This window comes from Hydra vulgaris, chromosome 14 (assembly GCF_038396675.1).
Source record: "Hydra vulgaris chromosome 14, alternate assembly HydraT2T_AEP".
In the NCBI taxonomy this organism is placed as follows: Eukaryota; Metazoa; Cnidaria; class Hydrozoa; order Anthoathecata; family Hydridae; genus Hydra; species Hydra vulgaris.
The window spans coordinates 28,896,302-28,921,939 of record NC_088933.1 but is presented as its reverse complement, the minus strand read 5'-3'; the positions used below and the strand labels follow the sequence as shown (position 1 = coordinate 28,921,939).

General features: G+C 26.2%; 1 protein-coding gene across 1 annotated transcript in view; it reads left to right on the top strand.

Moving 5' to 3' along the window:
- Positions 1-25,209, top strand: part of LOC100201666 (serine/threonine-protein kinase TBK1) — a 96,696-nt gene extending 71,487 nt beyond the window's left edge. Inside the window, exons 19-23 of the mRNA XM_065818237.1 lie at positions 1,100-1,139; positions 2,093-2,191; positions 8,231-8,330; positions 18,773-18,843; positions 25,048-25,209. Of these exons, the coding sequence (XP_065674309.1) occupies positions 1,100-1,139; positions 2,093-2,191; positions 8,231-8,330; positions 18,773-18,843; positions 25,048-25,153 (416 nt within the window). The 3' untranslated portion in view covers positions 25,154-25,209. The remainder of the gene's footprint in view (positions 1-1,099; positions 1,140-2,092; positions 2,192-8,230; positions 8,331-18,772; positions 18,844-25,047) is intronic.
- The last annotated feature ends 429 nt before the right edge of the window (positions 25,210-25,638 follow it).

The window sequence follows — 25,638 nt, the reverse complement described above, 5'->3', positions numbered from 1 at the left end:
TTATTCAAGTAATGATAAATGTAATGATAATATTTTAACAATGCAAAATGTTTAATATCGCTTTAATTAGATGAGAGCCACTAATTATTACATATAAATTTACACTAATTATACTTTTTCCTGTTATCACCACATAAAGTCAATTCATAAAATACAAATCAACTTTTACTTTACTGCTTGCATCTTAGAATCCTTTTGGTATGCTCATATTACCAACTTGCTTATATTACCCCAATCTAACCTAGATGGCTTTTTTATCTGTTCTAAAATAAAATAAAATTTGTAATAAATTTGCCATTTTGAGGATACTAATTACACTTGTTAAATTTTTAATGTTTGTTGTTAAATATACTTATAATGTTTGTTATTAAATATACTCATAATGTTTGTTGTTAAATACACTCATAATGTTTGTTGTTAAATATACTCATAATGTTTGTTGTTAAATATACTCATAATGTTTGTAGAACATACTAGTTATATTAAAATTGTCATTGAAAATCATAACCATGTTTGTTGCTATATTTTAAACTAATGTCATGAAATTATATTTCTAATATATATTACATCCTAATTGGTTATAGTTTTTTTAGTTGTAAACTTCACAATTTTGAATTGAATTAATAAAATTTTAAAAATTATTATAAAACTTTGAAATTTTCAAAACATTTTTTACCATATAAAGTACTTAAAAAAAAAGAAAAAAAATGTGTAAGAAAAACAGATAATAATAGTATATAATTGGAAAAAATGAATAGCAAGTACTGTTTGCAACAATTGTAAACAGAAAATTCCTAACAAAGGAATAAGTAAATAATGTATCTTTGAAACAGATTTGATTTTAAGTATTGAATTTTACTAGTATAAGTTTAGAAAGCTATCAAGTAAGAAACATTAACTTAATATTGTTTATTCATTGAAATTTAAAAACTCTGTACAATATAGTGTATATTATGTGAGCTTTTATTTGCGGTGACTTTTTATTAAAATCTTTTTGAAATGCATTAATTATAACCAGTATTATTTGATAGATTTTTTATAATTATTTTATAAATCATATTAGTTTGTAGATCGTAAATTGTAGTTTCATTTTTTTCAGTTGCTACCATGTTAGATGAATTAGTACACAAAACTGACAAGTAAGAACAAGTTGTTATAAAATTTTTCATGCTATAAAAAAAAACAGAAGGTTGTATTTTTATTTGTCTTGTCTTACATTGTCTTCCATAATCCTATATTTATCTTTTTTTTTTTATTTACTTGTTTGTTGTTGTTATTTTAATTTTTTGTTTTCAAAACATTTATACTTAAACATATATTTGTGAGATATTTATAAAAGTTTATAGGATTCTGAAATCGAATACTTTTTAAAAAAATTTTCAGTATATAGTTAAAGTTAAAGGAATTGAAAGAACAAAACTTAAACATTTAACCCTTAAACTATTAAGACCGTCTACAGATGGTCATCACTAAAATGTAATACTATTCAGATTAAATAAAAATTTGGTTTTGAGGTCATTTTTCGTCGGTAAAATGACAACAAATTTGAACACCTTCTTGCTTGATTGTTTTGGTTATTCTTGTTGAGAATTTTCTCAACAAGAATAACCAAAATGACAAAATTCAAGTTATTTCTGTTTCAGTGGTTTAAGGGTTAAGCTAAAAGAATATTTTATTATACCAAGAAAATATTTATTTAAAAAATAACTGTAATATATATATATATATATATATATATATATATATAGAGAGAGAGAGAGAGAGAGAGAGAGAGAGAGAGAGAGGCAGAGAGAGAGAGAGAGGCAGAGAGAGAGAGAGAGAGTGAGAGAGAGAGAGAGAGAGAGAGAGAGAGAGAGAGAGAGAGAGAGAGAGAGAGAGAGAGAGAGAGAGAGTATGTATTAGTATAATTTTATTGTTTTATTTATTTTTTATATATTTTTATATAAATAATACAAAATCCTTTTGAAACAAAATAAATCAATTATTAATGGCTTACTTTTTATTCTTTTTTTTTTTAATTTTATATTTTAATATTCTCAAAAAGAAAGTTTTGGCAAAATAAAAATTATGTTTAATTATTTTGTTCTTATAGGGAAAAATTACAAATAAATCTTTCATCTCTAAAAGAAAAATTAGAATGGCTAAATGCATATCAAGTTTCTTTGAAAAGAGACGTCATTCAATGGCTGAGGTAAAGAATAAACTTTTATAAATCTGTTGTAACACATTTACAAAAAATAAAATATTTTGTAAATGTGTTGTCAAATTTGCAAAAAAAAAAAAAAAAAAAAAAAAAGGCCTTTTAGGCTGAAAAAGCCAAGTTTTTAGAGATAAAATAAAAATTAATTATTGAACAACATTTAGTAGTAGTTTAAAAAGTCAATCAAGTTAAACTTAAAAGCTTTAATTTTATTTTTAAATATATATACATATATATAAATGTATTAAAAGCTTATACAACCGAAATTCATGCACATGCATTTAAAAATAAAAAGTTCAAACAGTAGTTTATTTAAATAATCCTTTTATTTAAACTTGTTTCGTTTTCAGAAATATCTGTACACTTGTTGGATAAGTTGCCACTTACCAATTGATAAGTTGCTATATGTTACTTGTTGTTGCATATTGATTATGGCCTTTTACTACTGGTTGTTACTTATTATTAAGTCACCTCTTACAACTTGTTGTTGCTTAATGAAAAGTCCTTTTGTGTAAATTTTTAAAAAGAGTAAAAATATGGGTAAGCTATCAAAATTTTTTTCCATTTTTTGTATAAACAAAGTATTAATAATGTCATTTTCATGAACTTTGAAACATGATTTTTTGTCCCATTTTATCTCACAGTTTGCATTTTATTCTACATTTGTTTTGTTTCTTAGTAACGTCAGGGTCAGAAGCCACCGATAAATTTTTAAAACAACCTTTTAAGTTCTGAAACTGATTTTTTTTCTTAATAACTTTTGCACATTCTCATTTGGCTGTAATTTCCTTCATGCTTTCCTCTTTCCATGGGTTCATGTTATTGCTTAGCTCAGTTAAGCTAAAGTATGTCCTAGTAGTTATTAGCTGGTGTCAATCTAACCTAGAGTATTTTTTATAAAAGAATTATAACAATCTCCTTATGTTTGTATGTATATATCTCCTTATGTATGTTTCTTTATGTTAATTTTCTGATTCAATGACAACTAATATTTTGTCATGTTGATTCGAAATGTAGTCAGTTTTCTATTTTCCTCGATGTGCAAAAGGTATATAACTAGATTGCTGGTTGTAGTACCACCTTCTTGACCTGATAAATTTGCAAAATCCCACTTAATTCCTATTCTTTTTCTAATTAACTCCAGCATATACTTCTTCACTACTTTAAGAGAATGGTACTACTGGTTTTCTTAAACTCTGACTATGAATGGTCATAAAAACCAATCATAAAGTAGTCAAATCCATGTAATGAGTAATGCATGGAGTATTTGTAAAAACTTTACATTCGATTCAGCTATTGGACTTAATTGAAAAATCTGAGTTTGGTGATTTTTGTTCCTATTTCAAGTTAATTCCATCAGCATCAGAGTTTGTAAGTTTTGGCGAGCAAAGCATTGCCATGATAACATTTTTGGATTTTTCATTGCAAAGCTGATTATAAATTTTATGTCCTCCACTGCCTTCATAACCAAGTTTGATTTCAATCACTAAAATTTTTTAGTTCAAATGTGACATTGGCATTTTTAATTAAAGAATCTGGAACACTCTGATTTTGGTTGACTCTGAAAAAGAAGTGTAAACTCTAATATATGGCACAGGTAGGAGAATTGTTCTCAGAGGAGTGATCCATGTTAAGAACATCTATGGGACAATATCTCTCGAAAGTCAAGAAGAGGTTATCCCATCTTTTTCTTTGCCTTAGTGTAACAACTTCTGAGTTGTATCATCTTGATTTAACTTTGTTTATTGACAGCAAAACCTACATAAAAAAGGTTAACAATAAATGTATTTAACATTCCATAATAATTATGTTCATTTGATTAAGTTATTTCTTTATACATTTGAAGTTTATGTTTACCTGCAGTTTTTCCAGTTTTATGAGAGCTTCCTTGTCAATTTTGATATGTTTTGCATATATAGCAAGGATAGAAATCAAATAAAAAAAGGTTTTTGGTTTTTTAGTTTTCATAACAACTACATAATAAAAATCTCTCTTTCTCTCTCTCTCTTTCTCTCTCTCTCTCTCTCTCTTTCTATATGTATATATATATATATATATATATATATATATATATATATATATATATATATATATATATATATATATATATACACACACACACACACCCACACACAACCCTTGGAATTAGGAAAAATAAAAATGACCTCAAATTGGTAGAGGTTGGCAAAAAAATTTGACACAAAGGGAATACCATAAAACATTGAAATGAGATCAGCAATTTTTTGCCCACCTTAAACACTTAGTTTGGCAGTTAGGTGGCATTGCCAAATGTCAACCCTAATTCTGAGGGTTATATATATATATATATATATATATATATATATATATATATATATATATATATATATATATATATATATATATATATATATATATATATATATATACATATATATATATATATATATATATATATGTGTGCGTGTGTGTATATATATATATATATATATATATATATATATATATATATATATATATATATATATATATATATATATATATATATATATATATATATATATATATATATATAATATTTATCAGAGATGGAAACTAATGAATTACATTTACTCACGTTACTGTAATCGAGTAGTAACTTTTTAAGGATTTTTAAAAATGTGTTTGAAATGAATAAGCTTTAGTAAAGTTTTTCATTTTACTTAAGTTTATTTATGACATACTATAATTACATGGCTGGGTTTGTAGGTTTTTAGGTTCTCTTAATTTTTTTTTTTTTTTTTTTAACTGAGAGACCTGTTTTTTGAAAAAAAGTTATCAGGTTTTTTACAGAATATGCTTTTGAATAAGACCTTTATAAATAAAAATATGTTAAACCTTTTTTTTATTTAAAAAGATCTTATTCAAAATAGTAAACGTTGATAGTTATATTATTAATAAATGTCATACCACTATTTAAATGTTGATCACACATAAAAATTGTGTTATCCACAATTGAGGAGCTTTCTGGCAACATCTTGGATATTATTAGTATTTAAAAATAATTTGTTTTGAACCAAATCTAGTTAAGAAAAGCTCTGTGATACATATAGTGCAAGATATTTTCCAGATAACTGAAGCCCCCTTCTAGTGACCAAATTTGTAAACTCAATGCAAATAGTGACTTTTTCAAGATTTAATAAAACTTCACATTCAGCACAATAAATTTTTTTGAGAGTTTTTCATAATAATTTTCGAAATATAGGTCGCTGTTTCCTTGCTGTCATTGTTTAAATCAACCTTTTCAAAATCATTTTTAAAATTGATTTCACATAAATTATCTTGACTGGACTCTGGTTGAAGATATAAATCCCAGTAATTTATATACTTCTTGATTAATAACTTTATTTGAAGAATCTTTTCTGAAGGCTCAATTTCACATAAACCAACAAGAAAATGACCTCCACTTCTTTGTTAATGTCTTGAAAATCAATGGATGTAAAGTTTTAAATGTGAGTTTATGCTCCTTATTTAAAATTGCCTCTAAGTTTTTATCCTCTTCATAAACTTTACAGAGAAGATGAGATCATCATGATGATGTCATCATCATGATGATGTCATCATCATGATGATGTCATCATCATGATGATGTCATCATCATGATGATGTCATCATCATGATGATCTCATCATCATGATGATGTCATCATCATGATGATCTCATCATCATGATGATGTCATCATCATGATGATGTCATCATCATGATGATGTCATCATCATGATGATGTCATCATCATGATGATCTCATCATCATGATGATGTCATCATCATGATGATCTCATCATCATGATGATGTCATCATCATGATGAGCTCATCATCATGATGAGGGCATCATCATGATGATCTCATCATCATGATGATGTCATCATCATGATGATCTCATCATCATGATGATGTCATCATCATGATGATCTCCTCATCATGATGATGTCATCATCATGATGATCTCATCATCATGATGATGTCATCATCATGATGATCTCATCATCATGATGATGTCATCATCATGATGATCTCATCATCATGATGATGTCATCCTCATGATGATCTCATCATCATGATGATGTCATCATCATGATGATCTCATCATCATGATGATGTCATCATCATGATGATGTCATCATCATGATGATCTCATCATCATGATGATCTCATCATCATGATGATCTCATCATCATGATGATCTCATCATCATGATGATGTCATCATCATGATGATGTCATCATCATGATGATGTCATCATCATGATGATGTCATCATCATGATGATGTCATTATCATGATGGTGTCATCAGAGAAGATGTCATCAGAGAAGATGTCATCATGTTTCACCAGCAGTAACTGAGTCAGTTCATTTATTCCATTGAAATGGAAAGCAGAGATTATAAAGCCCTTTAAACTGAGAAGATTATTTTGAATATTTTTTAAGAGAAGAACACTGTTAAAAATAAGGTAAACTTCCCTGTCTTTATATTGAATAAAATGTTCTTCTTCAGCTTTACCAGTTTCAAAGCATTTAATTACCAGCCCATATCCTAATACATTTACCAAATGATTATCAGCAACTGAACATACAATAATTTCAGCAAATTTCAAAACTGATAAACTTTTTTCAATTTCAAGGAATATTGTATCTCCATTAATTTAAGTTTGTGGACAAAAATTTATGACATAAGGAATAGATTCTTTAATCATAAAAACAAGTTTACTTTTAATAAATTTACAATTTTTATCCAAACCAACTTATCTACCACCACAATACTCACACAATACTTACTGTAAAAATATTTCATTAAGCATCAAAACACAATCACTCTACTTTTCCTTCCTCAAAAATGTAATTTAAAAGCTTTTAAGGGCTCAATACCTCCAGCTGCTTTTTTTTTTAAACAGACAATGGTACACACTAAAAAATAAAGGTAGAAATTTTTAGTTAAAGTAGGATATGTGATATACCTTTAGTAAGGTATAATTTTCAACCTTAAAAGGTAGAAAATTATACCTTTAAGTTAGAAAATTGTATGACAAATATTTGCTTTTAATAAAATTTTCTACCTTAAAAGGTAGAAAATTATACCTTACTAAGGATATATCACATATCCTACCCTAAGGTAGAAATTTCTACCTTTTTTTTTAGTGTGTAGAGGTACTTTTTCTTGTGCGAGAATGTATACTTGCTTAGTAGTTTAATGTTGCAACAATGAAAAATGAAGAACTTCAGATGAATATGGTTTTCTACCTTTTGGTTTAAAATATTGGATACTATGAATTTCTAAAATCTAAAGCAGCACTGATTTTTTCTTTAAAGGGAACTTATCAAGAAAATAAAAACTCTGATATGATCTCTTAGTTTAATTGCAGGTAAGGGTAGGAGGGGCTTGTAAAATGTGGATGATATTTTACCTTGTGTTAGCATCATAAATATGCTCAGTCTTGTTCTGCAAAAATGTTTATCTTCAGAAAGTGCATCTGGTTGTAATAACCAGATGCACTTTCTGAAGTGTCAACTAAGACTATTAAAAATAAAAGTATATGTATATATATATATATATATATGTGTGTGTGTGTGTGTGTGTGTGTGTGTGTGTGTGTGTGTGTGTGTGTGTGTGTATTTTTAAACAATTTTAAAAATATACTCTGTTCTTTTAAGAACATTGAGTGCTCAATGTTCTTAAAAGAACAGAGCAATTATAAAGTAGTAGAAAATAACTTAACAAAAATTTTTTCATTCAACACTGTGTTTCATCGATAAAGACTCATCAGAAATCAGATTTCTGATGAGTCTTTATTAATGAAACACATTAGATGTTAGATGATAAACACATTAGATGTTAGATGATATACACACTAATTTAGTTTCAGGAAAAACTAATCTGTTAACTCTAAATATTTATGTTTTTTTAGAAGTTTATAATTTTTCCTTTTTCTCTATGTACTAAGAAATTTTTTATTAATTAGTTATTTATTTTTAAGGTAATTTTTTAGACATCGAATTTAATGTATTTTTTTCAGTTATTTCCATGAAGAAAAACAAAAGATTTCTGCTCTGACAACAAAATTGGACCAAACTTTTAAACTCCTGAATAATCACTTTGAACAAGAGTCAATTAATGTGAGGCTTTTATATTTTTTTCTCATTTGGTAGAGTTTAAAATAGCGTAGTTTACTGTTATAATTTAAAGCTTCAGTTATAGTTTAAAGTTTAAGTCGCAGTTATAGTGTAATGAGCAAGTTATGATGTAATGAGCGAGTAAAGTATTTAACACTATTACGATATTACTTTTAGTAATTATTTTTATTGAACATGATACTTAAAAAAGTAAAAGTAAAAACACAAACATTACAATATTTAAACTTTAAACAGTTAAAGTTATTTAGTACTCCATTCATACTGACATTAAAACAGGTATATATACATACATACTTGAACAATGTGCAAGTATTTAATACTATTACGATATTACTTTTAGTAATTGTTTTTATTGAACATGATACTTAAAAAAGTAAAAGTAAAAACACAAACATTACAATATTTAAACCACTTGAATTAGTTGTAGAAAACTATTTAATTCGATTAGTCAGGCGTTATTTTTTAGGAGTTAAATTATTATTGTAAAAAGCTATAAAACAATACTAAATATTGTAGTAATATTGTGTTGGATATTTAATAAATATCCAACATAAACTAATTAATATAAAACGACTTTGTGTTCGTTGTTTTCGTTGTATTGCTGTTTTATGAAGTTAAGTGTTTATAACATTAATAACATAAAACGCGTTTAAAATAAAACAAATTAAATGAATAGAAATGTTTAATTTAAAACAAAATGCATAAGCATGCATATCCATAGATCAAATGAGTAGGGTCAAGGCAAAAAAACATTAGATATCACGTTTTTTACAATTTATTGCTGTTATTATTAAAAATCTAAATATAATAAATGTACTATTAATTTAAGTAAAATAAATTTAAGTAAAATACTTTTTTTAAGTAATTTAAGTAAAAATAGTTTTTTAATTTAAGTGGTTTAAAAATTAAAATTAAAAGGTAATACTTTCATTCAATTTTTTCGTTCATATTGTTTTGTAACAAAAAATGAGAAAAAAATTAATTTTTAGTTTAATGTTTGTAATAACCACTGGTTTAATTTTTAAAATTTTTGTTTCTACTTTCTTTGAAATAGAATGTTTCTACTTTCTTTGAATAGAATGTTTCTACTTTCTTTGAAATAGAATGTTTCTACTTTCTTTGGAATAGAATGTTTTTACTTTCTTTGAAATAGAATGTTTCTACTTTCTTTGAAATAGAATGTTTTTACTTTCTTTGAAATAGAATGTTTCTACTTTCTTTGAAATAGAATGTTTCTACTTTCTTTGAAATAGAATGTTTCTACTTTAAAAACTATTTTCAAGAAACAAAAAAAAATTTACTATTCAAAATGTTTACAATTTAAATAAAATTTTCTTTCTCACTTGCACTATGTTCTAAATCTGATATTGTTACTGCAGCTAGATATATGTTTAACTTTCAGGAATGACCCTCGCTATGCCACTGGGTATTACAAATGCCGCTGCAATTAAATTTATGATTTTTTTAGAATTCTAATGAAAATCTCCGTGTGAAAGAGTAAATGATCATGCTTCTTTTCAAAAGATAAATTTAGTGTGGCGTACTTCATGAACCTTAATTAAAAAAACTTAGACAAAAACATTACTTTTAAGAATTGCCAAAAAAAGCTAAATTAAAAAAGCAACCAAAATAGGTGTGAAAACAACCAAAAAAGGTGTGAAAAACAATCACGATATGCTTAATTCGAAGCCTGTTCACCATTAGTTTTTTCTTTAAAAAAATATTTTTGCAATTTGCATTTTGTTTGTTTTTATATATAGCATATACTTAATATGTTCAAAGACATTTTCTTATTCAAACAAATTTGAATTTGAAATATGAACTTTTGAAAAACTTAAAAGATTTTTTCCAAGTTTTTAATGCTTGCTTACAGTAATTTTAAATTTAATTGAATGGAAACTGCAGCAACATCTGTAATATCCATTAGTATAGCAAGAATCATTTTTGAAAACTAAACATAAATTTATAGTAACAATATGAGAAATAGAACGCAAGTGAGGAAGAAAGTCTTTCTTAAATCATAAACATTTTTAATAGTTAAATATTTTTTGTTTTGGGTCATTATTTTTTTGTTTTTTGAAAATAGTTTAAAAATTAGAAACATTCTATTGGAATATTAAATGAGTAAAATAAAAACTAAATTATAATCTATTTAAATTTTAAAAAATAAATAATTCTTATTCTATTCAAAATATATACTTTTTTTTTTTTCTTATTTTGATATATACTAAACTTATGGAAATATAATTTGGTTTATTAAGTTTGGTTTATTAAATTTTTTTCTCTCACTTTATTTTATAGTAAAACAATTTGAACAAAAAAATTGAATGAAAACATCAACTTAAAAACATATTGGATGAAAAAATTATTCATACTTAAATTTTTAATAGTATGCAATAAAACAATACATCTTTTTACAGTGTCAGTTCCATACCTTATTTTACACTTTTTTTGACCAAAATCATAACAAACCTTATGCGGTCTTAAGTAACAGTTATATCAAATATGGCAGCAAGTTCAAACTCCAACAAACTTGTAATGGAGTTCTTTTGTTACAAGATTTTAAACTTTGGAATATATGTATGTATGTATGTATGAATGTATATATATATATATATATATATATATATATATATATATATATATATATATATATATATATATATATATATATATATATATATATATATATATATATATATATATATATATATATATATATATATATATATATATATATATATATATATATATATATATATATATATATATGAATATACATACATACATACATACATACATACATACATACATACATACATACATACATACATACATACATTCATACATACATACATACATACATACATACATACATACATACATACATACATACATACATACATACATACATACATACATACATACATACATACATACATACATACGTACATACATACATACATGAGTAAGCAATAGCAATATTAAAAAATTAGAAAATATTCTCACAGAGTGAAATATTTTCTAATTTTTTGACAACTTTTTAACAATTTTCATATTTGTGTTATTAATAGTAGTTGACTTTAAGTAAATGTTTTTACTCAAAGGTACTTTTCATTACTGCATTGATAAAAGTCATTGTCATTGATAAAAGTAAAAAAATCTTAGTAAAAAAAAAAAGTAAAAAAAAGGTTCATTAGATTTACTGCATTGATAAAAGTCTTTGTCATTGGTAAAAGAAAAGAAATCTTCAAAACTTATGTCATGATATTTTTATAATGAAATTTTACAACTTTTTATCTTCATAACTTCTAATTTTACTCAAAGTGCATTTGCTGCATATGAAGAATGAGCTGAAATTGATCCTGTAAAGGAGCACATAGAAAGAAGTATTTTGTATGAGTATAAGCATAAACTTCAAATTGAGAATGAGGTTTTGTCAGATCTCATGTGAATGTAAATGTGAAGTTTTTTTGAACAACATTGATGAAAATTCAACATTTTGGTAGTTGTAATCACTTAGCAAGATTATTATTTTGGATTAAAGCTGCTATTTTTATAGAGGTATCTCATATAACTTGCACTAGTGCTTAATCTAACTGAATTACTAGATTACTTAATCTGGATTAACTGGATTACTTTATCTAACTGGATTACTGGATTGCTTAAACTAACTGGATTAAAAAAACACTCAAAAAACAAATGCAGAAGTATACAATTTTTTGTGTTCAAAAGAACGAGGCTATTCAAAAAAAGCTCAGAAACTCCAAAAAGAAAAATTAAATCCTAAAATAAATTTCAGACAGCCAACTAAAATTCTTTGAGGTAGTAAATGTGTTTGTGATTAGGTAGTAAATGTGTTTGTGAGGACTTTTGTGAGAAAATTAAAGATTTTATTCCAAAAAGTTGTTTTTTTGAAAAGATAAATTTGTTTGTACCTGCAATTTTAGAAATTGGGAAGAATTTTGTAGAAAATTGTGATCCAGAACTTGAAATTAGTAATTTGTCTGATTTTTTTGCATTCCTTTTTTTATTCAGAGAACAAACCTTTATTAAGAAACTGTTGAACAGTCAAATAGCGTTATGTGGCATAATCATTGTGTTGGACGAGTTATAGCATCGTGGTTCAAATCAATTGTTGATACTGTTGACAACATGGTTTTGATTTAGAACACCATTTTGATAATATCACATAATGGGTTATCAAACAGTAGATACACCATGCTACCATGCTAAAGTAAAGTTTACTTTCATTGTTCAAAAAAAAAAAAAAATCATTCAAATTGTACATTTTATGAGTCTGGATTATTAATTGGTCAAATTCCATCAACTGATAACTATAAACATGATAAAATGAACAAAAATCAAGAAAAAATGTTAAGAAAATTTAGCAAATATTGTTATCAAGTTCAAGGTCAAATGACAATAACAAATTAAAAATACTGTTAATTTTTTGTATTTACATTTGAAAGTAGTATCACTATTAAAATCAATTTTTATAAACTTTTCTGGGACAATATATGCAAAAAGTTATGCTAATTATGCTAATTATGGGATAAAAATGCAAAATATGCAAAAAGTTAGCTTTGAAGGTAGTTGTTTGTTTTTGTTTTTTGTTGTTTTAGAAGTTTAAAAGAACTTTAAAGATTTTTTTTAATAATTAAAAGTTATTTTTTTATTATTTGGTCAAAAGTTTCTTATTATTTGTATGTAAAACTTTGTACTCAAATTTTTTTTATCTTGTTTATTAAAATAATTTATAAATTTGTGAAACTTTAACCTTAGTTTTTCATTATAACTTCTCAAAAAATTAAATTAAAATGTTAAACTTTCAACAAATGTATGAGAATTTAACAAAAATGAAATTCAGTTTTAAAAATTAAATTTTTAAGGAAAGTCAGAAAAGATCTGAGAGCCTTATCACAGAGCACCCAGATATAGACAATTTATGTAGTTGGTTCCCCTTGGATCATAAAGTCCTAAAAGAAGGAGGCTTTTTTCTGTCACAAAGCAAACAATGTTTTTTTGATAGTATTTTTGACTTTTTGATGCAATCATCTTTCTTCTTTTACATCAGGTTTCAGATGTAGGGTAAAACCCTTAATATTGTGGGAAAAAAAACTTATTCAAAAGTTTGTCAACCTGAGTGTCTCAACAGATACATTTTTTGATAGAGATTCCAGATTATTTGAAAATTTTAGACACAAAAATAATTAAAGTATTAAAAAATTTTTTTTACAAAAATTATTTTTTATTACATTATTTCTAAAATCTCTATTAGAAATGGAGACTGAGGATGATATATTTTTGCATAATTTTTTTTATTGACAATATAAGAAGTTTTAGCCTAAATGTTAAGGAAAGGATTTGAGTCCAAGCATATTTGAAATCTGGCTACAAAATAGAAAAAATTGCATGTTTGAAAATAAACCAAGAAACACTAAAAAGCATATAGTTTGCTTTGCAACAAAATTGCGTGTGTGTGAAATTGTTAGTCTTTTTGGAATAACTAAATAAGTAAATAAACATATAGATTAAAGAACATATTTTTTGAACAAAGTTGATGTGAAAAGCTAAAAAGAAGTGAAAAGAGGTTAGTAAACATAGTTAGTGGATGTTGTTTTAACTTTTGCGGAATAGGCTTACAGTTAGAAAAGTGTCTATTTACTGTTTTAACTTTTTACTTGCTGCCTTTGCTAGCAAAATATATTTGTTTCAAGTTTTTAATAAAATTTTAGTAATGCAGTGTTTTTTGTAGTACAAAAAAAACCAATATTTATTGCTATGCATTTAATGTCTATTATTTATTGTTTTATACTTTATAGGCTCCTAAACACATACGTGAAAGTACTCAATGTGCAGCCCTGTACTTGATTGCTAAAGACATTCAACCCTTCTTGTGTGTTCATGATGATTGGTTTTGTCACTTTGCTCAAGCAATGATTGATATTGGATTGAATTATGAATCAGTACAACTTAAGAATATTATTTGTTATAAAACAACACTGTCTTAGACACTACTGCCAAAGTTATACAAAAAATGTGTGCATGTGTTCAAAAGCTAAAACTCAAACTTGCTGGGGATAACAACTGATCACTGGACCGATGACATTCTAAAATTTGGTCACGGTCAGTTTGTAAGATAAATAGTTTAGCCAATGACAGAATGAGTATTTGAAGGCAGCTTTTCTGCTTGGCAATTTGAATGCAGCTTGAATGAAAAATAAATTATTCATCCTTTGCACAAGTTATCAACACCTATTGTTCCTTCACAAATACAAATACTTGTCTTTCATCAGTACAGAAGATTGCAATTTTGTTTATTCAGAGATGCATAGTATGGTAGACAAAATTAATTCTTCAGCACCTTAGGTAATACACAAGAGCTCAGGCAGTACAGATATAGACAGCTTTAGTGAATGCAGTCATTCAGATAAACTGCCTCTTTCAAAAAAGAGTATAGCTGACCCTGAATTGTATGATTTGTTGGCAGATTTTAAAACAGCTGCCACTCCAATTTTCTAAGGCTAACAGTAATGAAACAAGACATAAGTTTGACAAATACTTGGTTCTTCCTGTGACACCATTTAATACATTTCAGTGATTGCAATGCTTGCCTTAACCATAACATTAGAAATGCTGATATTTCTCAAAAATAATATGCAGCCCTGATTACTAGACTGACAGTAGACTATTTAAGCTACCACTATTTATATTCAGAAAGTTACTGTTTTATGTTTTTGTGCACTTTAATTGCAACATTTTATTTTTTGAATTTTTGAAGTTGCAGAAGTTATAGCATTGCAAATTATTTCAAATGATTTGCAATTTTTTAACTACTTAATATTGCTTTAATTTATTTGTGTTTTATTATTGTAAATGAAACTAATAACAAATAATTAAAAAACAATTGTGTTGATACCAAACCGAACCAAACCCAAACTTAAGTTGTTATCGAACCAAACTAAACCCAAACTGCGCTTAAGACCAAAACAAATCAAACTTGAACATTAGATATAACTGAACTGGACACAAACTTTAAAAAAAGGGTTTGATTCCCATCTCTAGTAGAAATGCATTAAGTCTAAGTTTTGCATAATAATGGATAGAGCACTGTGACACTAAATAGTTGCAAATTTAACAATTAAAGTTGCTTTTAATTATTTATAAAACTTTTTAAAAAAATTAGGTTTGATATATTTTGTAAATATTTGTGGAATAGTATATATAAGAATTGAAATTTTTTTACATATAATTTTTTTAAAAATAATTTTTTTTAAAAAGTGGAGTTGGCTTTTTTTTTTCAAACTCTACTCCAGATATTTTGAAAAATGTGGAGTAGAATTTTGAAAAACAAATTTTTTAGAACATTTTTTAAAAAATGTGAAGTGAAAAAACAAGTATGAACAAAATAAATTTTTTGTTATTGCTGCATGTAGATTACAAAGTCATAAAGTTTTTCAATCTTGCTGAAATATCAACTGAACTAATCCAATCCAATTAAAATCCGTATTTATTGTAAAAATTCCTCTTTTATTAATTTCAAGAAAATTTTCTCTAACTGTAAGCCTATTCAGCAAGCTTTACATGTATTAGCTAAACTTCTTTCAAGAAATCTTTTAAAAAAGATAAAGAAATAAATTTGAAAATTGTTAAAAGAATTTATTGCTTTTATTTCTATTTAATTTATTACTGAAAAAATAAAGTTACATTAAATTAAAAATAAATATTATATGTCATAATTAAATTTATTAGGTTCATTAAAATTGCACAATGCGGAGCAAACTAACAGAATATTATCGATAATGGTATTAAGTTTTTTGGCACTTCCTGTGACATAATTCGAAAGGTTTTAAATCTTCTTCTAAACAGTTTCATAATTATTCTAACTTTAGCAATAGTACTAGTTTTGCTTACATCACCAAATGTCCTTTGTGAGGTGCATCTACAACCAGGTGAAAATAGTATAAAATAAATTTTTCTTGCAACACTCTTCAATAAGATTAAAACCTTTATCAGCCATCAGTGTACTATAACTTGGAACTTGATCAAGAAACTTAGAGTGTCATCTTTTATTTGACCTGTAAATGAAATAAATATAATACTTGATTTTTGTGCAACAACAATATGAAACTTTATTGCGTTATGATGTTTATATTCAGACTAAGTTGCACTCTGAAGTTCTAAGTCTTTTGGTGTTTCTATGAAATTTTTGAACAACCAATAATAGCAAATAAGTTTTTAAGCTGATGAAATCTTTCAGGTGATGTTGCAATTAATGTTCCAAGGTCTGGTGCATAAACAAAACTTTTCAAATACTCTGTAAAACCCTTAACCAAGATTTGAAAATACTGCTATGTAATCCTTCTGAAATACCAAAGCAGTCTGTCAAATCTGTTGTTAGTAACCCCATTCAGAGTTTCATCAAACTTGAAAACTATATTAGAGGTGAAATTTGTTTATAAAGTTTGTGAAACATTCCTTGATTTTTAAGATTAGTATAAAACTTTATATTTTTTTCTGTAAATAGTTTTTTTATAAAGTTGAAGTATATGTTTTGTTAAATTGTAAATAATAGATAACAATATTGCAAATATTAAATCTTTGATGCTCAAAACCTTTTTAATTTTTTTTAAATTAGAATATGATTTTTCATGTCACAGTTTTCTACATTAATATACAGTTCAAAACTTTCAGATCCATCAGTTAAATGGGAAAAGGCATTTAGCAGTAATAGAGTTTTAGTATAAGTTGGGTTATTGAGCAAAGTTGTTAAAATGCATTAAAGTTACCAAAATAACAATTTCAACAATTGGCAAGGAAAAAGAACCCAAAGCATTATCAAAAATGAGTCATTAGTAGGATGAAAGGCCTTCTAGGCCTTGGGAAGGTTCACTTCATCAATACTTTATTCACTAACAGAAAAAAACCTTTTTCCCGTTAGTGAATAAAGTTTTGATGAAGTGTTTTATTGTGGCATTTATTGAAGGCAGAGTTTATAAAACAATGTTTTTATCTAGTTTTAAAACTATAAATCTTTACAAAGAAATACAAGCAAAGATGATATGATCACAAGTAAAGATGATATGGTTCATAGTTTTTGTGTTCAAGATAGATAGATAGTTTTTTTGTTTAAGATAGATAGATAAATAGAGTGTTTTATAGGCAAGAAGTTGTTTGATGTATTTTATTAGGTTGAAAAAAAGTTCTAGAGTTATTTATTTGAATTTGAAGATTTTGCTTAGAATGCATTCATCCAGAAAAAATCATAGTTATCATCATAAGTAAAATGGAATCTTCTTTATATGTACTCCAAATTTATCCCATGACACCAAGTTATGTTTCAAAGTTAACTTTGCAGAGTTAATGTTTTTGTTTCTTTTAAAATAATCTAACAAAGCAAAAACAACTTGACAACTAGAAAAAATAGGTAAAATAGTTTACAGAGAAAAACAATTGTGACTAGTTATAATATAAATGTTATAGTCAAGTTGAATCTTAATCAAGTTTTTAAAATTTCTGGAACTAATATGGAGAATATAATCAATAATGTGGATAATGGAAACAAATTCCACTAAACGCTCTTTCAATACTTTTTTTCTCACAGTGAAAAGAGGACAAAAGACTAAATTTTTTTTTAAATCTGCCCAGTTGTATGGTAACAAAAGCACGGAATTTTATTATAGACCAGACCTTTGTAAATTGTTTCAAAAAATCAGAGGTAATGATGGTTTTTTCAGAGATAATTATGATTCTTTCTGTGGTTTAGATATTGAGGAGGATGTTATGGAAAATTAGGAGAAAAGAAAAAAAAGATGAATTTAAAAGAATTGTTAAAAGAAAAGTTTTCAACATCCTGACCAAACGTCATTGCTTAAGTTTCTGGAAACAACAATAAATCTCCAGAAACTTTTGAAACTAAAGAAACTCCATGAAACTATTAAAGAAAACTCCATGAAACTATTGAAACTGAAGAGATATTTGATAAAGAGCATGTCGATGTTTTTTACAACAAAACCTTGAAACTTTGAATGAATATATGTTCGATATATGTCTTCACTGTATTAAATGTAAAAGTCTATATTTTAACTTTGCAGATTGTTGGCAAAGACTTATAAAGGTGCAAATTGTGTCATTTATTTACAAGCTCATAAAAGACAATCTATAATTACAGACTTATTTTTTAAAATGTAAAACTTGTATAATTTAAAGCACATAATATATTTAGGATTAAGGATCACTATCGGTTTCATTTCTATTTGTTTATTTGACCAGAATAACTCAATTTAAAAAATTTAAAAATTTCACAAATTCGAACTTTTATTTTATTCATAAAATTCTAATCAGAGATTGTACTTTATATGTAGATATATATTTATATATGTAGATATATATTTATATTTGGTATTTTATTTATTTTTTAGTTTGATGATGAAATGAGCAAGTATATCTTTTGGTCAAGGAATTTAATTGACTTTAATAAACTCCAAAAACAGTAAGATTTTTTTTTTGAAGCGTTTTATATTTTAAAATATAAATATAACAAAAAAATAAATATAAATATGGTAAAAATTAAAAAAACAAACATTTTGGAACAAAAAATATTTCCAATCCAATTACAAAAGAAAAAGTGATGATAATTATTACTGGTTTTTTTATTGCAAAAAGATTTTTAAACTGTTATGTTTTGCTTTAGCAGTTAAAAACTAAAAATGATTAACATATTTATTTACATCTTACCTAGAAGATTACCAATTGTATTCTTTTTTTTTTTTTTTTTTTTTAATTGTTTACACATACGCACCAATTGAAACATTTTTAAAAAATATTCTGGTAAAAAGTAATTGATTTTTTAATAAAGTATTTTTTATAAAAAGAATCATTTTATTTAATGTCTAAAAATATTTATAGTCAAAATATAAATGACTAAATTCCAAAAGTAAATAATTCAAATACCATAAATACCTTTTTTTGCAAAGATTATTGAACAACTGTTTTGTTGCCAAGTTTTATCGTTTTAATCCACAATTTTTTTAATCTGTGTTTTTAAGTCTTTTTAAATAATAATTGCTTTTTAAGTGCAATACAAAACTAATAGATATCTAATCACATAATTATGTTTTTAATTAGTTATATTTTAATGTAAAAAAAAATAAAAAGTATAATCCAAAGTGTATAAAGTAACATAAGAGTATGTAAATTTACCTGTATCTGTAATTTCTTTTTAAAAGTTGAAATGAATATGCAATTTAAAGGATTTTAGAACTAAGTAAGTTAAACCACTGTGCAATAACTGAAAACATTTTTTAGTTTAAGGAGCTGATTAAGTTATAGAAGCCATATCAATTATTACCATTTGTTGAGATGGTTATAGCTTTCAAATTATTAGTTTACATAAACATTTGTCATAAAAGTAATTTAAAGAAATTTTAATCAAAGTTTTTGTTACCAGTTTTTAGTAAAGTTTTTTAATCAATGTTTTTGTTATCAGTTTATTAACGTTTTTTAATCAATGTTTTTGTTACCAGTTTTTAGTAAAGTTTTTTAATCGATGTTTTTGTTACTAGTTTTTAGTAGAAGTCCTTTGTAGAAGTCCTTTGTAAAAGTCCTTTGTAAAAGTCCTTTGTAGAAGTCCTTTGTAAAAGTCTGTAGTTGAAGTGCTTTTTAGAAATCCTATTTAGAAGTCCTTAATAGAAGTCCTTTGTAGAAGTTCTTAATAGAAGTGTATTGTAGAAGTCCTTAGTAGAAGTCCATAGTAGAAGTCCATAGTAGAAGTCTTTACAGTAAAAAGATTTCTTTTTTAAAAATATTGATTGTTCTAAAGCAACTTTAGTGTCATCCTCAGTAAAAAAGTTACTTTAAATGTGTTAAATTTTCTTAAACTGTTAGCCAATTATCTACAAAGCAAATTTCAAATCACAAAAAGATTCATATAATACTTTAATATTAGACAAACTAAAGAAAAAATAAAATAGTAAAATTCAAAGAAGCAGTAGCAAGTTCGCTACTATAATATTATATATGATTTATAATATTAAATAATGATTGTGAAGATTTACAAAAGATTACAGCTTTAGTTAATTAAAATTCCGGAAATAGTTATTGGGAAAATTGTCTTGAGGGTTTAAAATAAGATGTTAAAAAAGTTTTAATATAGAAAAAAATGTATAAATTAAGAAATACTTTTTATATTGTGTGCATCTTTTAAAGTTGATTATACCCCTCATCCATTACGTATTGAATGCTTTTTGCAGATCCCTCCTCCCCCTAATTTCCCTTAGATACTTTATAGTCTCCCTTAGATACTGTACATGACCACAAAGCCCTTGATTTCAGCATAGGATCTTAACTTTAAAGACCTATGTCGAGTTGAGCAGGGCATATCAGTAGTGGAGCATAACAGCACTTTTATTTCAGCTGATAATTTTTTTTGATAATTAATTTTAAATTATTGTGCTTCACTATTGTAAAAATTTATTTTAGTAATACCAAAATTTATTTTAGTAAAAATTAAAAATTAAAAGTGCCAAAATGCATCAGTAAGTTGGCGAAAAAACAAAATTTGCGTATTTTTTTAAGCGATATAACCTCAATTGATTTATCTTTAACTATTGCTAATTTGCTTTATTTATAAAATGTTTTAATTTTTTAGACGGTATTTTTTATCCTCTTTCAGAATGTGGTTTTAAAAAAATATCTGGAATTGAACTTTTTGATTAGTAATAATTTTAGTAAAATGACTTTTGTGGGGCGTATGGGGACAACAAGTTATTTATATAATTGACTATATTACTACCATTTTATGGTGCTGTTTACAGGATAATAACTTTATTTTTAATCTAAAATATTATTTTCCTTTTTTAGAAATTTAATATTATTAGTATTTATGTTAATATTATTAGTATAGTAATTAGTATTATTTTTATTTAATATTAGTAATAAATTCAAAGTAATTGTTATTTTTTTAACTTAACTTCAATGATTTTTAGTATTTAATGTAAAACAAAAATGGTAAGAAAATTTTATAAGATAAATCAATCGTCTTAAATGGGATCAAACTTTTATGAAAAAAGCAGTTTTAGCTGTGAACCAAAAGGATCTTAGTATAAGAAAAGTTGCTGATACATATGGTGTATCTAAGTCTGTTTTACACCTACGTATTGCCAATAAGCCAGCTGATTTAGATACAGTAGCTCATCATATTTTTGCAATTCGGTTTTTTCGAACAATTTTTATCAATAGAAGCTGAACAGAATCTTTTATTTTACATTAAGTCAATGGAAGAGTCATTTTATGGATTATCAATAAAAGATGTATGTGCAATTGTATATGAATATTGTGAAAGAAATAAAGTTCAACATCCTTTCAATAAGGCAACTAAACTTGCTGGTAAAGACTTTGTTGCTGGGTTTTATTACAAAAACCTGACTGAATTGTGTCAAATATCTGAATTGCCAACTATATTCCTAAAAACATTGACTAACTAGAAAATCACCTTCATTAAGGGAGGTGAGACATCCCCCCCCCCCCTCACACTCACCTCAAATTGTCTCTATAAAATGTCTGTGTGTGGGTTCAGTGGCGGATCATGGTTTTTTGGGGCCCTAGGTTGATCAAAGCTTTGGGGTCCTACTCTAGCACACCAGAAGCTAAATTTTCTAAATATCTGAAATTGCCTAATTGTCCAATTCTATTAAAACTAAAGAATAACATTTACATAAAAACTTTATCATAGTTACAAGTAATTATAACAACAAATTCAAAAAATTTTTCTCTTCTGCACTTAACTGATATTTTAACTGAACCTTTCATTCGTCATTGTTGATTTATATTTATTTTTTATAAAAGCCGTTTTTGAAAAAAACCGTTCTGCTTCGCAACTCGTTATAGGTACTGCTAGTTAAACTTTAAGAATTATATAAAGATTCGGAAATATATCAATAAAGGTTTTTTTCAAAAATTAGTGTCAATATTTTTGAAGCATTGATGCAATCATTTTGTTTGAAGCATACCATATCTAAATAATGCTGAAGTTGGCTGAATTTACTAAAATAGTTCTTCTCCGATATCATTTTTATATAATGACAACGAACTCTATTGGTTAAAGTTAAATAACTGAACCTCTTCTGCCCAGGTTCATCAAAAGTTTGAATTTATCTCCAATATTCTTATATACAACGCTTCTTTTTTCAAGTTCAGCCCCCAATTTATCTAAAAAAACATTAAATACCTCTATACAAAACTTATCCCTTCCAGTAAAAATATCTCTTCTTTTTTCTCCATCCGAATATATTTTTGTTCTTACTCTTTTATGGGTGTCACTAAGATTTTTTTTAACTTCTGGACTCATTTTGGCTGCTTTGTTTTCAAAGTCTTTTATTTTCGGCTCGGAATCTTGACGTAAAGATTTTATATATAATTCTAGTAAATGGAGTAAAGTGTGTTTTTCACAAACATCTAAACCAGAATTATTTTGTTAACTTCATTAAATTGCTCTAAGATTATTTCCCACCGGTTAAAACTGTTGTTTCCGCTTCGTAAATCTTTTGAATAAACTTTTTGCCTCTAATTAACATTCTGCTTTTTCGGAACTTTTATCAAATATGTATTTAAGGGTATTGAGTATTTTTTGATAGCTAACTTTAAACGCATGAACTGAATCATAATGAGAAGACCATCTGATGGTGCTTAAGTTTTTTAGTGAAAATGCCAATGATCTCAACGCCCTCTTTCACTCAAATTTTTCCAACAGTGTAGCACTTTTTGTCATGACCTGGTAGTGGCAAACCTCTTTCAGATAAAAAAATTTTTGCTGCTACTACCCGTAATAAAATATTGTAGTAATATTGTGCAGTTTTAATATCCTGTTCTTTTAACTCTATATCTATTGTGCTCTTATTCGATTTTCGTGCAAAGTAGATTATCATGGCTTTTTTATAGTCATCTGATTCTTCATGGGTTAAAAAATTTTTCTTTTATCATGGGATAAAAAAAAACATTCATGGGATAAAAGAATTTTTCTTTTATCCCATGAATGTTTTTCCAATCTTTCTAACCGATGCCAGCACAGCAATGTTTCCTGAATGGGGAAATAATTTGCATGGTAAATAAAATGCTACTCCTTTGCATAAAGAATAACAAAGACAAATTTTTCACAACAGTTTGACCTTTTTTCATGAATTAATTAAAAAAACTGTTCAAAAAAAATCTGTTTTGATCTTTATAATTTCGCTTAGATTCTGGATATGAAGCAACTTCCTTTTTATTTTGGAAAATTCAACGATGGCCGGTTTAGGCAAAAATCGACTCAGAACTAATGAACTTTGGTCAGTATCCTATATCGCTATAGTTTACTCTTACAACAACAATATCAGTAATTTCAGACAATTTTTCTATTTCTTCTTGCATGCAGCTCTTATCTCTGTCCTGAACAAGATTTTCGGCTCGACATTCGGTATCTACGTTGCCCTCAGCAGTATGCTCTTCAATTGGTTCTACATCATCAGTTACATTTACCACTTCCGAACATGTCATTTCTTTAAATGTTTCACCTGCTTCGACAGCGTTGGATTGGAAAAAAGCTGGGTAATTTTGGAACTTTTGATGTTTTAACCTTTTGTTCTTTTATTTTTTGTCTTTGACTACCACTTAAACATCCGGACAATTTTGACTATATTTATAAGCTCCTAATCTTCAAAATAAAATTTAAAGAAATACAAGAACAACTTTGTTTACAAAAAATATGGATGTCCTTAAATTACTTAAAAGGGAATTTTAGTGTTAAAAAGTATTTTGTATCTATATAATATATATTTCCGAATAATAATACAAAATCAACTATTTTTTATTTCCGAATAATAATACTTTTTGCTGAGATCGCACCCGAATTGCACTGCTCGCAGCTATTCATTAAGTACGATTTGTCTAAAATATTTTCAGTGGTGATTAATTGTATTATTTTTTTATTACCTTATTTCTTAGCTCAGCGCAGGCGGACATTAGTTTGTAGTTTGGTGCTGGGACTCTTTCTCATTGGAGGCCCTTTTTCTAATGGGAGAACCGCTACTCTGTGTCTTTATGTGACAAATATTTATTTGTAATAAGGTTAATTTACACACTAACTTGTGAGTTTGATTGGCCGAGAGGTTAATGCAACGATTCCGCGGCGGAGATCGTATGTTAGTCGAGTCATAATTTACTTATTATTTTAAAAAAAGTTTGTTTTGATGACGAATCAAGTAAAAATAAACTTTACTTTAGGCGGCCGTTTTTTTCACTCAAGCCTCTTTAGTAAGTTTCACTCATGCCTCTTCCGTAAAAAGCGAGTCTTACGTGAGATGAGTAATATTGAAAACAAAGCCTAAAACCCAGAGCCGGGGCTAGGCTATCCTGCACATCCTAATGGGGTAGGGGGTAGGGGAGGATTAAACAAATTTAGGGGCCCTTTTGAAAATTTAAGGAGCTTTTTTTTTAGCAATACCTAGCCCTTGAATACTAACACCCCCTCCCCCTCTCTATGCTTTTGTACACTATACCCCCTCCTTCCTATGAGCGTTCGTACTTTATGGACGACACCTTACTGGGGTGTATCTTTTTTAATTTACTATATGCTTTAATTTGCACACAATTAAATAAAAAATTTTATAGTTTTTTAATTACGGACCTCAATTTATTATGTGGTTTTATAACATTTTTTCAGGTTAGAGTTGTTGGAAAATATCATGCCCGAGCTCATAGTTACCGCAAACGAACAACAACAAAAACTTGAGTATCTCGAAAATTTTGACATGATGCCCTCCGATTAGTCAAACAGTGTTGCTCACCTACTGAATAAACAGGGGGAAGAGGGGATAAATTATAATTTTAAATAATTATGAGGGGATAAATTATAATTATAAAGAGAGGATAAATTATAATTTTAAATAATTATAATTTTAATTAATTATTTAAATATATATTTTAAATAATTATAATTTTAAATAATTAAAAATTTTAAATAATTTTAAATTAATTAAATATATAATTTTAAATAATTAATTAAATATAAATTTAAAAAATTATAAATTATAATTTTAAATAAATTAATTATAAATTATAAATTTAAATAATTAAACATAATCTAATAATTTGTAAATAAGTATTTATAAATTATTAGTTTTTTGTTTTTTTATAAACCGAACATAGACGTGTTTTTTTTTAAAAGAACTTTCTCCACCAATGAAATTCCTTTTGTAAGCTTAAGGTGTTCTCAATTAAGAGACTAACATGAACCCATAAAATGACTGTGTTT